Consider the following 18,000-nt stretch of genomic DNA (forward strand, 5'->3'; position numbering starts at 1 on the left):
TCGCAATATATAGTTCTTATTGATTAACTTCTGCATGAAGGTCAGTTGCTTCAATGAAATGCAGTAAGAGTTATCATTGTTGATGATCGTGTTTTTCGAATAAAATATGTTGTTTTAGGGTGAATTACCGACATCTGAGGGTTCTAAAGAACTGATCGACCGCGGTCTCCCATGGGATTCACACGATCATTTATGTCGGCGTCAGATAGTCAGTAAAATTATGTGCACTTTTCGCATGTTTCTAAAGCTTCTTTAACGTATCATTGTTAACCACTGATAATGAAAATTATATATATACACACAATCATGACATTACATATTGAAAATTAAACCGGCGATGTCGGCAAAAAATTAAAACTGACTGACAGGTGCCCGTTGTAAACTGCATATAATATCATTATATCTCAGTTGGGTGCTAAGAGAAGACCAAATTTTCACCGCATGTAAATGCTTAAAGGTTTAGAAGGTTTGATGTTTACCTTGGTAAAATAAATAAGAAGATTGCTGCAAATATTCCACAAAAATCCAGGAGAAAACTGCTAGCAGTCTACAATTGTTTACGGAAGTGACGTAATTGTGTACGCTCACCATAGAGATTACAACAACGCCTAAACTAATCAATAGGTCCTACCAAACCGGAATGGACGCGTTTTCCGGAACATATCCTAGCCATCAACTTATAAAATGATTTTGATTGTATCAAAGTTCCGGTAATTCAGGAGGGAAATGCACTATTACGTACAGACACAACAGTTTAAATATTAATGGTGTATTATTTGTATTTTATTATTATAACAAAAAAAACAAGCAAAACCGGAAATTAAATTGAAGTCTCATGCTTATTCAGGACTCTGACCTTTAACCTTGCAATGCATGACAGATGGGTGACACTGATGATTATTAAATTATTGTTCATGATAATAACGTTGTGTATAAAAAAAACACCTTGAGATTCCCACCATCGTATGATTTGTTTATGTTTGATTATCTCCCCTCTCACTACTTCTTTACTCTTACAGTTTATGTTCAGTGTGAGACTTACATGTGGAATTTGAGAAAATGTATTTGGTTCTTCACAACAAATCTAAAATGGAAGCTGTTTGTCGCCCATTTCATTCTGGCAAAACTATAAACCCTGAAATAACACATGAATGATTTTTTAACGAAGATATCTTCCTGACGGCCATTTTATTATTGTGTTTTGGATTTGTGAGGTAGTTGTCATTGGTCAGCTATTGTCATTCCAATAAAATGGATTTCCAAAATGGAAATGGTAACTTTTTGTATTGCATATAAATTTTGAGAAAAGATCCATCGGAAAAGTTTATATTGTACTTAAACTTTCAAAATCCAAAATGGCCACCGGTCAAGACATTTTTTTTCCAAATCAGTCACAAATCTGAACTGGCATAATTGAGAATTAAGGGCAACCTAAAACTGTACATCAAGTTTGAGAAAAATCCATGTAATACTTTGAAGATCTAAATCCACGAGGGACAACTGATATGAGAGTGTTTTGGTTTTTTGCATTTTGTCTCGAAATTAAACTTCAAAGGGATCAAGGGATAACTACAGAGGATATTTCAAAATTTATGATGGTTACTAGTCAAACTCTTTTCTTCAATCCAGTCTCATAAAAGAAATAACAAATTCATGGTAACCAAGGGGACCTACATATGTAATCTGGGACAAATACATGAAACACGGATCAAGTAATGGGAAAAGTCAAACTTTTAGTTTTAATGTCGAAATTGAAAATAGCATCTTGATGGTCTGTGATGTTTAGCGTAACTAGGAAACAAGAAAAACTTACATGTAAGAAGAATCATCATGCAATGCTCAAGAAATATTTACTATAAATGTTGTTTCAGAAAAGACAGAAAATCATGAAACAAACAAGAATTTAATTAGCTCACCCTTTGACCATCTGATGATGGTGGCAGTGTCACCAAATCATCTGCATATTGTAAATGCTTGAATTATCTGATACAAAGGCCATCATTAAGTATTTCAAAACTCAATTTTCGGACCTAACAGCATCAAAATAATGTTATTATTTTACGTTATAGCATCTGTACACACAGATGTGACAACTATATAATAGAATTGATTATAAGAACTTTTTCTTTAATGACCATGTAAAACACAAACATGTCATCTTTACTTTTGTTGGGCATTAATATAATATTTGATGACTAGAGTATGGTGACATTGGCAGATGGACTAAAAAGTGTGACCTTTCACCTTTTAACCTTGACTGATATTTGATAAATAGAGGTTACTGACATTGTCAGATGGACAAAAATGGTAAAGTGTGACCTTTCACCTTTTAACCTTGACTGATGATCACCAGAATTTAAATGTTATAATATTGTCATCTGTATTAAGTGAACATGTAAAAGGATTTTCAGATGTACATTTATCTGTACTTATTCTAATGAAGGTATACTAAATAAATGGGAAAACAAAATATAAACAAGACACAGAACTCACTGTAAATTCATTTAATGTAAATCACATCTTGACATTAGCATTTAGGAAGATATATATACATTTAAAAAAAAATTCAAACCAACTGAATTTACCCTAAAAAGTGTTCATAGGATCATCCTAATTATGTTCCTTATCATAAAATGCATCATCTTTAGAAACAAATGTATTTTTTAAATTTAAATATTGAAAAAAATTTTAATCTTACAACTGTGACAAAAGTAAAGATGCAGTAAGTTTCATATACCTCCGAGCTATCAATTCCATTGGTTAACATCACATAAACATATTCAACAAAGCTGTTAGATGGTGACTATTCCTGTACAAGGCTAAGTTATATAATCCAGGTAATTAGTTATCCCTTAATTATTTGACAAAGATGTGATCACATTTTTAAATCACTGAGTAAGAATGGCACCGAAGGTTGATATAACAAATTGTTAACCTGACATAAGACGGCTCCAGTCTGACTATAAATGCAGTTTTATTAATCACACTGTATACAAGGAACCCCCCCCCCTCTCCAGTTTTATTCAAAAAGTCATATATGTTCTATGACTAAATTTACACTGGATAAAATTGAACAGTTTTATATGAGGGCAAAAATAATACCCACAGTCTGAGCACAGAGGAAACTGCTTAATATCATGTTCCATTTGTCAGGGGAAATGTGATAATAAGTGGAATGTGACATTAAGTGGTTTTCACTGATAAAGAGATTACCTGTATATTGTTTCAATTTATCATTAAATTGTACAGTTACACAAAAATCCTCATCATTCAATCGTCACTCTGTTATAATCATCATATAATCATTTAATGAAATATGAGAATATTTTGTAGGAACACCATATAGTATTGCATCTTATACACAATGATATTAAAGCAGTTATTGTTAGCTTCAATTCTAAATTTTTTCTAAAATTTTATTTTGCTTAGTATTAAGCCTTTGTTACTTGTTAATAATTTTCAATTCATATATTTATCAAAATCTTGACAACCATTGAAATCATTTTCATTTTCTGTTGTGCAAAGTTTTGTGCCTATAATCAATAATCAGAGCTAACCACTGACAGAGATTTAAGTTTTTGTGTAAATCTGGACATCATTCATTCATTTTTTTCAATCAAATGATCAACATTAAGAGATTAAGAACCTGAAAACTTACAAAAACATCATTCAAATTTTGAATTATCTAGTGCAAAATTTAGAAAAATTTGAAATGCTTTTTCTAATATCTTCATGTTGTCTTACAGTCATATTGATGCTAAGTCTACAGAAATCCAGAGACTTTAATGACTCAAGTTGTTTTAGAATTGTTTACTAATTCTAGGTCCTGGCCTTGTTGCCATAACATCCTGACCCTCCAACAGAATACAGTTTTATCAGGAAGTCAATATCCCTAATATAGACAGAATGAAGTGATGAAAGCCTGGTGAATTGTCTGATGAAACACGATGAAGATCAGGGTTTCCAGAGCTTGAGAAGTCCGTCCTCTGAATATGTGCCAATCAAATTCTGATGTGGATGGTGTGCTATACCTATTACATCTTTTTCATGTACCTGAAAGGATGAAAATCAACTTTATAGCAACACTTAATATAGGTTATCATACACAGAAATAATGATTCATCTACCTGGTATTATCAATAAACAAATTACTGGAATTAAGCTATTGCCTTGGTGTAAGGCCATTCTACTGTATTTATGAAAGATGTTCCCACCCTCCTAAATGTTTCACCCCAGTATTTGATAAATTTCCATTTGTAGTTAAGCTGAAGCTGTCTTCACTCCCCTAAATGTTTCACACTATTATTTGAGATATATCGGTCTGTGGTTACACTGGAGCAGTCCCCACTCCCCTCAATGTATCACACTATTATTTGAGATATATCTGTCTGTGGTTACACTGGAGCAGTCCCCACTCCCCTCAATGTATCACACTATCATTTGAGATATATCTGTCTGTGGTTACACTGGAGCAGTCCCCACTCCCCTCCATGTATCACACTATTATTTGAGATATATTTCAAGGTTAGAAAAATACATTTTCAGCTACTAGTCTGTCGAGCAAGAGAAACTTGAAATTCACTTGCCCGAATCCAATATTCACTCACCCGAAGAAAAAAAGGCAACAACAACTTTTATTATCAATTTCTATATCAAATGTTTGAACTCAACACTTGCTTTTATTGTTTTACTCATATTTAATTCACTGTTAACGCGAGCTAGAACGTAGACTTTTTGACAGTAACTATGTACAGAAAACAACCTTGTTTACAACATTTGTGGTGACGTTATAGGTTTTCGCATAGTCTGGATCAGCCCGAGTCTTGACACGTGGTGTAAACAAGGATACTACATCTATGTATTTCATCGACTATCAGTGGATCTAAACTAGTTTTAAGAGTGTTTAAGTTGATAAACGTCATTTATTATGGAATATCCAATAGTCAGAACTACAAATTTCACTTGGCCGCCGGACAAGTAGCTGAAACAAATCACTTGTCCGCAAGTAGCTTTGAATCGTCTAGATGAGCGGACAAGTGGATTTTTCTAACCCTGATATTTGCCTGAAATTTTACTCTCCTCAATGTATAAACCTAATATTTGTTATAAATTCTTACCGTCAGTGTCCTCTCTAGTTTGCCTGTTGTCACACTAAAGCAGTAAAGAACCATATCCTCTCCTGTGCAGTAGATCCATTCTCCACGGGGAGAGACAGTGGCACATACAAAATCTCCGCCGTCTCGCTTACCACTGGAGAAACTCCTAACAATCTGAATTATACAAATGTTATAATCATTGTAGCCTCTGTTTGACAGAGATCATATCCATACATTGAGAAGCATTTGTGTTCGTGTAAATGTAATTTTAATGTAGCCTGAATATTTAGTCCATTTGATTACGATCCTATACATGCCATACCTCAAAATTTACCAAGGTATGCTATTGCTATGTCACCTTACTATGCAATGAACAACAAATCGAGCTTTACTTCCTTTACAACAAAATGAAAATGATCAATATAAACAATGCATAATTGAGTTTACCCTTATCCCATTGGCACTCATATGCCAATGAATGCCAACTGAAGGCTATTCAATGCTTAATTATATATTCCATCAATCAAATGCTCTGTGTAACGCAAGTCATAATTGACAGAACAAAGAAGCCATTTGCTTACCAAGTACCAGGGTTAGCATTATGTAAATCAGAAAGCAGTTCAGTCTCATTCCATTAAATAACTTTTTTTTCACGAAGGGGAGGTAATTCACTTGAGGGTTTTTCTCAGAAAGGGGAGATAAATCAGTTATATTCACCTGTCCTTGCATATTCATGATGACGACTGTGTTTGACCTGTTACAGACCACAAACTGTTCTGCCATCCTGGGTAGGAGATGTATACTATGTACAGTGATATCTGTTCCCGTACCCCCAAGGGGTTTAAACGTGTTCTGGCACTCAGTCGTCTTTACATTCCAAACCTTCACTGTACCATCAGAGCTGGCACTGAAAAGTAATGACAAAATCAAGACTTGTATCTTTTTAGGATTACAGAAATAAAACCACTACCCTATTTACTAAAGTTACACTAATTCAGTCGTCCCTTTGATTGCATTACCTTACCTGATGATATGGTGGCCGTCCGATGTGAAGACAGCATCATTAACAAAAGATGTGTGACCTCTGAACTCTTTCAAAGTTTTCCCAGACTTTAGACCATTGATTCTGCAATGAGAACAATTCCAATATAAAGAAGAAATATAAAGTAATCTTCAGCAGCATTATGTACTTTTTATCTTTACAATATGATTTCTGATTACTCGGCAACCAGTGAGAAGTTGAAAATATTGATTACCTAATGGTCTGGTCAAATTTTTCTATCTATACGGGTCAATGAAAGGTTAGAAATATTGGTCATCTGATGGTCTGGTCAAATTTCTCTATCTATAGGGGTCAATGAGAGATTGGAAATATTGGTCACCTGATGGTCTGGTCAAATTTCTCTATCATATTAATTACCTGATGGTCTGGTCAAAGGAAGCACTCAGAAGCTGACTGTTATCTTTAGAGAAACTAACACAGGTGATGCCTTTACTGTGGGCACGTTCAAACCTCCGCAAACATTGACCAGTCATAATCTTCCAAACCTACAATATAATATTGCATTACAATATTACAATTAAATATATATATAAGTCCTTCCAAAACCTGTTTATAGTAACACAGTACATAGAATGTTCATGTGTAATGTTGATATAAACATACCCAAAAATCATGAGCAACACAAAAAATAATTTCAACCAAAATAAATAATTTTCTTTCAAAAAATTACTTCAGACTGAATGCATGAGCCCACAATATACAAATTTTCATTTAGTAGGTCTTCAATAGAATAACCCATAAATCAATGTCCTTTAATAAGCCCACTCCTAGACTTTGGTCTAATGTTCAAAGGTTGGCCACTTTGTATTATCGTGGAAAACATATTTATAGGTATCTCAAAAATTTTGGTCGGAATGTGAGAACTGACTCTTAAACATGAATAACGAAACAGATTGCAATATGAAAATCCAAAATTTTGTGTAAGAAGCATTATATTTTCTTAATTTCTGAAATCTACAAATCAAATCAAATCTACACGACAGTTATAGGTCAAGACAAGGTCAAATACAATGTACAATTCATAAGTTAGTCCAGCTATGCTCAATGTAATACCACTGAACTAGAAAATATGAAATAGTTTTTGACTGTAGTGAAAAGTCTCATGAAATTAATATATAAACAGTACTTACTCCATAGTTAAACTATTATAAAGTTACTTACACAAACTGATCATACATTATGTGACTTCCTCAACAAATTATAATATATAAATTAATTAACTTTAATAATAGTTACTAAAATTCCATTCCTCTATGACAACGCATAACAATGGAGCAGTAAGACTTTGGGGTGAGATGTGAGTTTTGGCACACATTAGATCTGTATTATCAAAAAATTCCCTGATGATTTTGAAAATCTGATGAGTACACCAGAAAGAGCAGCTTCAAAAATATATAAATATATAACTGTGTTACAATGCAGTCTGTAAAAATACTTCCCTGAGATTTCAGAGTTGTAGGCCCCGTTTTATCCCAATAGAACCATCCAAAAGTTTTTTTGGCATGTATGCAAATATATGTTTGAAACAATCACCTTTATTTTACCGTCCTGAGCTCCTGTTGCCATCATTTCTGAGTCTCGACTGAACGTCATACACAACACAGCATCATCCATCATCATAAAATTGTCCTGAAAAAACATTAAATTTTCATTTCACATGAGCACAAAATATTCCTACAAAGTTACAAAGCAATTGAAATAGAACTCCATCGGCTGTAAAATCATATATTTTTGTGAGGTTTAATTTTTGTGGGTTTTCAAATATTACTATTTTGTGAAAATTTGATGTCATAGATACAAGGAACTTGACTTCTTGCTTGTTAGTATGCCTGGTAGTTTTGTTGTTCTCATTTGAGAACGTAACATTACTTTGACTGACCACAACTTACATGACCGATGTCATCTATGAAGCAGAGGACACTTAGACCTGGTCTTATTCTCCTTTTGTTTAATAAGGAGTCTTGGTTAATTCTCTTTTGTTCATATCTTGGCCTTATCATGTTCATATGTCCTTTTACTGAAATACATATTTTCCTTGATAAAGCAGTTATTTTCTCATCATTATTTACAAGTCTGGGAAGTCACCCTACACTAACCTGGGCTTGGTATCGCAGATCTTTTCTGATTTTACCAGTGGTGAAGTTCCAGACCTCTACAAATCCATCGACAGACCCAGTGACCAGGTACTGACCATCTGGGGAGAAGCGGGCACACTCTATATGGGCTTTCTGTCCAAACTGTGGTAACAATAATGAAGAGTATTAAAAGAAAGTTTCTAGCAATCAAACGAAACAGTTTGCTGTTTTGATATTCAGTAAATATACAAATATCAATGGATTGAAAGCAAATTTAAAATATCAAGTGAGTTAAAATTTCAATCATGTAAAATTCTTTTTCAAGGGACTACACCACTTTAGTTTCAACCTGCACTATGGTGAAAATATCTACATCAAATCCATTAATGATAACAATTTGAGGAAGCTATATTCCAGTAGCTGAAGAAAAAATCAGTTATAAAATCTTTTTATCTTGACACGTTACCTTGATGGTCTTGCTGAGTTGTGTGGGGAATTTTTCTTCTTCTTGTTCCTTCACCGCGGCCTTTCCTCTGAACACATCAATGGTTGTCCCTGTTAATTATACAGGTCTGTGGTCAGACACCTTTAATACTATCACTCTGTTTCTCAACATCATCAACATGTATTGCCCGGGATCAGTATTGGCACTCCTTATCAAAGTGTATTATTTTACCTGTATGTTACAGTCACCTGTGTTAAGGTAAAACTTAAACTGACAGCTAGCTCTATTGTCTGTAAAATTGATCAAATATTTCACATTTTCTTTCTTATGTATATATGCACATAAGTTGTAAAATAATGTTTGTATTTGAAAGCAAATTTAACATCATATACAGAAGACGTTCACAGTGATAAATCTACTTAAGATTCCAGAGTTCCGAGCATTTTGAGAGGACTCATCAAACTTTATAGTGTAGGACTCATTGATTTCAGCAATGATATTGAAAGGCGCTTGTGAAAATAAGATTGTAAATTGATCGCAGTATTCATGTAATTATAGACTATGTTTATGGAAATAAACCCCTTGATGATATCAAACTCATTGAGATAAAGAAATTAACCCTCACAGAAATAATATTTAGTAAATCTAAGACATTTTCAAGTTCTACAATCTTCCAAATACAAATAGGTTATTATAAACCATTGCTTATGAATATTACCATGATTACAATGATGATTTATGATCTGATATCATGTAATCAACATTAATATATAAATCACAGTTCCTGAAAAAACATAATGTGGGTACAAGTCACATATGTCGGGGTACAAATCACATACCTTGGGGTACAAATCACATACCTCGGGGTACAAATCACATACCATGGGGTACAAGTCACATACATTGGGGTACAAGTCACATACCTTAAGGTACAAATCACATACTTTGGGGTACAAGTCACATACATTGGGGTACAAGTCACATACCTTAAGGTGCAAATCACATACGTCGGGGTACAAGTCACATACCTTGGGGTACAAGTCACATACCTTGGGGTATAAATCACATACCTTAGGGTACAAAGTACAAACCTTGGTGTACAAGTCACATAATACGGGGTACATGTCACATACCTGGGGATACAAGTCACATACCTTAGGGTACAAAGTACAAACCTTGGTGTACAAGTCACATACCTTAGGGTACAAATCTCATACCTCAGGGCACAAGTTACAGACCTGAGGATACAAGTCACATACCTGGGGGTAGGAGTCCCTGATGCTGCTGCCACTTGAGAGATTGTCCTAACAGAGCCAGTAGACGGGAGGGTGGTACAACATTGACCTCTCCAGCCAAGGCTGTTGCTATGGCGTTCCTTCTCCTTTCTTTGGTCTGACCTTCTTGGTATGCCTTTAGAGTAAATAAAACGGTAAGTATCAAAATAAAAAATTTACAGGTTTACACAAGATAATGACAGATATCTTTACTCATATTCATGTACCAAGGTGTATCTCTTTACTACTTTTCCTTTCTCTCTCTTTTTTTTCTTGCTGCTTTGTGAATCTACTTCTCTATAGATTAATCAAAATTCAATTTAAGATTGTTCCTTTTAATTGGTGATAGGATGTGAATCTAATTAGTGTAGTAAAAGCACATGAAAGCTGATATAATTTTAACAATATCACTTGATCAGTAAATTCAAACAGATTATTTAGAACTAAAAGAGGCCTGTAGGACATAATAGCTCCCACTCCCATAAACACTTTGACCTTTGACCTTTTAACCTTAACTGATGACCAGTTTAATATAATACTGTGTATAACTTGAAGTTGTGATACTGTGGAATATGGTAAATATAAATCCAATCTGTCAAGATGATCTCCAAAGGTGATATAAATTTTGAATGGAATGCTGATGCAACAACACAAGTACCTTTACATACTGTATACCCAATATATACTGGCCAGGGAGTATAAAGAAGAGAAAAACCCGACTGACCATTACCATGGACCAATGACCACTGAGACCTAATCAGGTGTAGACTTCGTCAATGTGATATCAAGGTTTCTATCTGAACTAAATCTATCGTAGGGTTCTTGACATATCATGTATACAAGTTTTTTCATTAGAAAAAGTGGTCAAGGCTGACCTATGACCTTTCACTTTGACCACATAGATCTAATCAGGTGTGGAACTTGGCCGGTGTGATGCTATTTATTGTTAATACTGTATGTCCTGATTATTGATAAACCATAATTAATGGCGATAGATTATCCTTATCAGCTGGATTACCTCTCTGGGATCAAAGTAAGATCGTGCAAGCATGTTTTCCAGATGGATGTATCGGTCTGGCTGGTTCTGTTTCATCATTATCATGGGGTCAGTCTGTCTCAGTAAAGATCTGGCTGCTCCTAACTCTCGTAATTCTATCAGCTCCAGCACAATCTGTAAAATAATTAATCTACATTTGCATCATACTTCCTTAATTTTAGTAAACTTTGTGTAATTTCAATACAGGAAACTTGGTGTAGTGAAAATTGAAAATCTCTAAAACAAACATAACCATCTTTCACACAAAATATTTTGATGAACTAATTAGTTTTTTAAAGTCTTACCAATGATACAAATCAGGGGAAGCATTCTTACTCCTAGTCAGGAAAAATTGATTAAATATTTGTTAGGATAATTACACTAGAGCATATTTGAAAAAGAAAGTTTATATATGTATGTCCCCCTACAGCTTTGAACATTTTGGAAACTGAATTTAACACAGTAAAATAACAAGCTTTATTCTGTTGGTTAAGCCTGCAGAAGCTAAAAATAGGTCCAAAATAAATCCCAAATTCTATTATGAAAACCAATTATTATTATTTGCATTTCGTTTTGCTGAAATTTCTGGACTAAATGTATATTTTTAATTTTTGTGTCCCATTAAACACCATCCATTGAAGAATGACATACCTAAAAAATGTTTATGAATATATGAACCACACAGTTGTACAAGTAGTACCCTTCATTACTAGAGTTACCTGTTCATAGAGGTCGATAAGTTTCTGGTCAGGGAGCTTAAGAGTCTGTATGGCCTGCAGCACTGTGTCCCAGTGACCGCTGTTGATATCCGACACAAACCCATCCACAGAGTCGACAGTATTGAGTGAGATTCCACTCTCCTCTTGAAGCACTGACAATGTCCTCAGTAAATTGTTTTCCTTTAAGTACTGCTCGATCAGACGTACAACACTACATAGAAATAAATAAATGTTTCACGGGAAAATTACATGTAAAATTTCAAATTAAAAATATACTCTAAATCTACAAATCAAGATAGTTTGGTATGTTTAATTTACATGAAAATGTTAAGAGGTCTGATATATAATTAACTGTTAACCTTGTCTTATATCAACTGCCTGAATTTTATAAAGTACAAAAACTGGATTCTGCTGGATCTTGTGAGGAAAATTTAAAGAAAATTATTGTGAATTGACAAGAATTGATCGTCTACTCATTTCTAGTGCTTGAAACACTCTCTGTTAGTCTACCATGTGTGCTTCAAACAATATGTTGTACAAATATCTTAGCACTATAATTCAACTGATACAAATTTGATATTTCACTAAGTTCAGATTATATTAACAGCTGAGCATATCAACCATATCAGAACACTAAACTGAAAGAAGACCATTATGCGGACCATGAACAAAAAACTATCTTAACCAATTGTCTTACCAATAATCATAACAACACTATATGAATAAGAAAAAACAAAATTATTTCTAAGGTTATATCATGAATAATATTTTTTCAAGGCACGTTTCAGCGTCACTACAATTTGCACGTATTTGCATTCCTTCGGCTTCACTCAGTGTCTGTCAACTGTTCACGAATTACTGCGGTCCTGTATGGATTATAATTTTATAATAAACGTAAAATGAATAAACAATCTTATTTGTTTTTATCACTTGTTTCCTTCTTTGAAATTGTATTCATAAAAACATTATCAATCTAATCTCTAACTTGATTACTGAAGCAGTATGACTTCACAGCAGACAATCGATTGTTGTTATCACCAACCGAGAGTGTATTCTGAAGTAAATTCAGAGTGCATTCTTCTTTTTACTGAATCTTAAGACTGAAATAAAATAAATTCTAAGTAATGAAAGTTTTAAAAAGCTGATAAGATACACAGATCGTGCAAACACTCGGATTAACACGTCAACTTACTCTGCTGACTCTATTTCGACCGCCATGCTTGTGTTTACAGGAAGTCGGGATCTCCTAAACGCTTCCTTCTGTTAACTCCAATGAAGCGAAACAGTTGTGTGACTATGATGTTTATTGATTTTAGTAGAAGTGGCGGGTAGTTTAAACCTTGTTTTGAGGGGATAAAAAGTATCTGTCGAGACATGATATAACAGATATGGATAAACGAAAATGATCGGTTGAGTTCCAATCAACCAATGAACGTTTAGTATTAATAGCATTTTTGTGGGATATAATACATCCAAGCCTTTTCTTCTCATTTTTCTTTTCGTCATGCCAAAATTATATTTACTTTTCTGATTTTTTTCAGTTAAATATATTGTTATCAGACATAGTCTAATAAACATTCTATGTAGATGAAACTGTTGACCACAAATTGAACACTTTTAGCAAATATGTCAGTGAGATTATTGATATCTGTACATGTATACATGTAGCCCACAGTCGGATAGAAAAATCAAACCCTTAGAAAATGTTACTTTTATCTTGAAAAAGAACACCACCACCACCACCACCATCATCATCCGAAAGGATTCAATAATTAAACATTGTCTCATTTATCATTAACCGGTAACGTCCTTATGATTCCTTTCGTGTCTTTCTAATGATTCATCGTCGCAAGGATTCTACAAAATATTTGTCGGTGTTTCCCATCTGATCGAGTTGGAAAATCAATATATTTATCAACAGACATATGTCCTCTTCATAAGTATGTTATTGTTTAGTATGTAGAAAATATCGAAATGTCAACAAAATATTAATATATAAAATGATGTGGTTTTTGTTTTTTTGTGTAAAAACTATGGTGTCACAGTCATTTTTCGCTGATGCGACTTTTCTGAAGATGTTTTCTGTACAAACTATGGTGTCACAGTCATTTTTCGCCGACACGACTTTTTGTTGTTGTTGTCTGTAAAAAGCTATGGAGTCACAATTATATTTCGCTGACAAAACTTTTCTGAATATGTTTTCTGTAAAAGCTTTGGCGTCACCTGATCAGCTTGTCGAATTACGTGATAAATTACATTTAAGCAGGTTTTAACGTTTTTAATCAAGGGTCTCGTGATACCACTGATATACATACACAGGTAGATTGTGTACAGGTGATATACATACACGGGTAGATTGTGTACAGGTTATATACATACACATGTAGATTGTGTACAGGTTATATACATACACAGGTAGATTGTGTACAGGTTATATACATACACAGGTAGATTGTGTACAGGTTATATACCTACACAGGTAGATTGTGTACAGGTAATATACATACAAAGGTAGATTGTGTACAGGTAATATACATACACGGGTAGATTGTGTACAGGTGATATACATACACGGGTAGATTGTGTACAGGTTATATACTTACACAGGTAGATTGTGTACAGGTTATATACATACACAGGTAGATTGTGTACAGGTAATATACATACACAGGTAGATTGTGTACAGGTTATATACATACACAGGTAGATTGTGTACAGGTAATATACATACACAGGTAGATTGTGTACAGGTAATATACATACACAGGTAGATTGTGTACAGGTAATATACATACACAGGTAGATTGTGTACAGGTTATATACATACACAGGTAGATTGTGTACAGGTTATATACATACACAGGTAGATTGTGTACAGGTTATATACATACACAGGTAGATTGTGTACAGGTTATATACATACACAGGTAGATTGTGTACAGGTAATATACATACACAGGTAGATTGTGTACAGGTAATATACATACACAGGTAGATTGTGTACAGGTAATAAACATACACGGGTAGATTGTGTACAGGTAATATACATACACGGGTAGATTGTGTACAGGTAATATACATACACAGGTAGATTGTGTACAGGTACACATGTGATCTGGATATTTCCGTACGTAAATATTTATCACATAAAAGCGGAACAAAGATAGCACAAAAGGCACATCATCATCCTTTAAGAAAATTTAAAAATAGATACAGTAGTGTCAAAAAAGTTCAGTAAACAGCATCACTCAGCTGATATTTTCAAACCATTGTCGTCTCTTGTGGACGATTGTTGTATTTTATTTTGTGAATGGTTATTCGATATTACTGTATATCTTGTCAAATACGTTCTCTTGAATAAGGCTGCTGTACATCTCTTTGACATTATCAGTATCTTTATCAAGATCTTCCACGCTGAGCTGCAGTTCCCTATATAACGCCTCTATAAACACTTTGATGCAACTCTTAATGTAATAACGTCGCTTAATGTAATAATTATTACAATAAGCGTTATTTTTATTACATTAAGCGGGGCAACTGTTACGTTTAATGTAATAATTATTATATTAGCGCCGTTATTACACTAAGAGTTGCGTCACACCTAATCCTTGAACACTTATGGAATTGCATCTTCTACATGATGAATTAAAATACATCATATCTTCCCTGCAACACGAAATGATCCTATTCCAAACAGTAGCGTGTTTCATATGCAGACATATCTTCTTATTGAGAAATATTCTTTTTCTTTGTGTGACATGAAGCTGGACGTATTTGATGCTCGTTAGTTTGCCTGTTGGTTCCGTTGTTGTATACCTTGTTCTCATTTGAGAAGGAGACATTATATACTTGGATTGACCAAGGTTTTACATGACGGGTACCGTCGATGAAGCAAAAGACCCTTGCTTTTCCGCAACACTTGTACTTTTTCAGGAGTCTTTGTGTAAATCTTTCTTTTTTTCATATTTTGCCCTAGCTTTATGGAATTGCGCAATTTCCATTGTGTTGCAATGATGGTATTTCCGTGATTTTTTGGTAGAATTTTCAAATGATCCACGATGTAAAATATAATTAATGGTTAAGTGACAATTGGACTGATTTTTATCGGTTTTAAATTCTCTGCCAGGTTCCAATAGTTTTGGCTCCTGGCATCAGTGACGAATTCTGGAAGGATGACAAAACTGAATAATGTATTTTATGTAAAGTTGGTTTCAACATTTACTGTAACCGTTTATTGATCTGTATTGATTGTATTTCGTACAATTGTTCTACAGAAATTCATGAAATTAACAATTATATATAATATGTTTATATATAATAATATAATGAGGCTCAAGAATGTAGACTTTCGCAACGATAAAGAGGTTTGTAACTTGATCTCTCGGAGAGATTAACTATGATTGTATTTCGACTTACACACGGAAATATTAAAATTGTATTTACTAAATAAGCACAAAGTTTTCCATGAAGGAATTTATTAATCTTTTTTTGGAATGAGAATACACTATTAAGGACATTGTCCTTTTACACAAACAGTTAACGGGTTTTATATAACAACACATTTCATACGAGCGTGGTGTTACTTGTATCTACCAGAACATAATAATGCTTACAGTGTAATGCACTATTCTGAAATTGCCTTTTTAAAAACATTTATTCTGAAGTTTGTAAACATTTATATTATTCCAACAAGTGTAGAAACAGTATGTTTCTATAACGGATTGTAGTAGTATACCTTGTTCAACAGATTTTATTTTTCTCAAACCTCAACTGCTACTTTACTCATATGAATAATTTTTGAATTCGAATTTTGATTATATCTATTTTATTACTATATGTTCCAATCTACACAATACGTGAACACGACCTGGATGCAGATATCTTAATTAGACACTGTATTTGCCAAAGAATGGGATGAGTTTCCTCCCTTTTCATTCAATTAAAAGCGTCTGCGGATCGTTCGTTTACATTTCATGTGTGATTGAAGCTCTTTAATAAGCAGCATTGCATACTCAAGTTTGGTAATTACTTAGTTAAACTCCCCCGCTCCCTAATTTCATGTCGTGCACATTGTGTTAACTATTCCTGCAAGTAGCTTGATTTCTGAAAAGATTTTGATGAAACTATATTCTAAAGTCAAATATGAAAATACTTCTCTTGAGTTACAAGGAAAGGTCCAACTTCACTGCTAATTTAAATATGAAATTTTCGATTAATGGAAGTAATTTGCCCGAGCAGGATCCATTCATGTCCTACACTTTTTCTAGATTTATTAGTGTTTTCAAATCAATCCCCACCTTCTGATCATTTTGTTTCCAATGCCTCTTACATCAAATTTTATAATGGTCTATTGGATATTATCTCAGCTTTTAACGCTGAGTATTATCTATGTCCCCCAACCCCTCCTAATATTTCCATTAAAGTATAAGGCATGGTCAATTTGTGAGTGTTCCGTTCAGAGAGTTGATGAATAAGACATTGTCTCTGTTAATATTGTCCACCATTCTGAGTTCTAAAGGGATTTTCCTTTTTCAGTAATTTAACATATTATCTGTGCTTGTTTTCAAAAAAACATTACGTTACATAACCATTATTCAGAATGTTCCAATTCCTGACTCTGTCTTTTGCCAAAGATCTCGGAATAGTTATGGACCTCCTCTATTATGACCCCAAGATAGGGAGAGATCCTGTCATTGTCTTATTCTTTCATCTTAGCTTCAATCCTTTACATGTGTTCCCGTGTTCCTGTGTTAGGGGTTTTTACTTCTGTCTCTGTCTGACAGCACCTAACATCTGTACTTCTTCTTGCTCAGAATGTCTTCTATTCTCCCACTTCACCTTTCATATAGTTTATCATTCCATATCTTCACTCGTTTCACTTTTTGAGCTGTTCCACGATCTCAGACACTATTTCAGACTCCATCATTTTAACTTGTTTTATCGGCTGTCATTTCCTTCTTTGCTGAGGATCATACCAAATGCTTATTTCATAATTGGTTTTTATTGCTGGTTTTATTTGTTCACCTAGCTCGACATCTTTGGGGATTTGGCTATTTCTACTATTAAAAAGTAGAATTTTATAGTTGGGTATGGAATCATCTTGGTGAGACGGTTTGTTATTATCAAAAGTAGGTCACTCTGACATATATTGTTACATTTGACCTACATTACACAAAGTTTGGACTCTTCCTGTCTCAGAACGTGTTCCTGGAACTTCATACTTGGTGTACAGGTTTACCATGATGAGGTGTCGGTATTTCACGCAATGGTCTAATGTTATTGACTATGTTAT

General features: G+C 33.9%; 1 protein-coding gene across 1 annotated transcript; it reads right to left on the reverse strand.

The window, feature by feature from the left end:
* Window positions 1-3,029: 3,029 nt before the first annotated feature.
* LOC132555905 (WD40 repeat-containing protein SMU1) lies at window positions 3,030-12,926 on the reverse strand. The gene is made up of 12 exons (XM_060220287.1): window positions 12,901-12,926; window positions 11,709-11,919; window positions 10,972-11,124; window positions 9,939-10,089; window positions 8,701-8,789; window positions 8,256-8,396; window positions 7,693-7,788; window positions 6,517-6,644; window positions 6,121-6,222; window positions 5,814-6,003; window positions 5,118-5,270; window positions 3,030-4,053 (listed from the first exon to the last, which is right to left on the reverse strand). Exons 1-12 carry the CDS (start codon window positions 12,924-12,926, stop codon window positions 3,955-3,957), a joined length of 1,539 nt encoding a protein of 512 aa, XP_060076270.1. The 3' UTR covers window positions 3,030-3,954.
* Window positions 12,927-18,000: the final 5,074 nt, after the last annotated feature.

Source organism: Ylistrum balloti, unplaced genomic scaffold (assembly GCF_031769215.1).
Source record: "Ylistrum balloti isolate Yb309-2 unplaced genomic scaffold, AGI_CSIRO_Ybal_v1 Utg369648, whole genome shotgun sequence".
Lineage (NCBI taxonomy): Eukaryota > Metazoa > Mollusca > Bivalvia > Pectinida > Pectinidae > Ylistrum > Ylistrum balloti.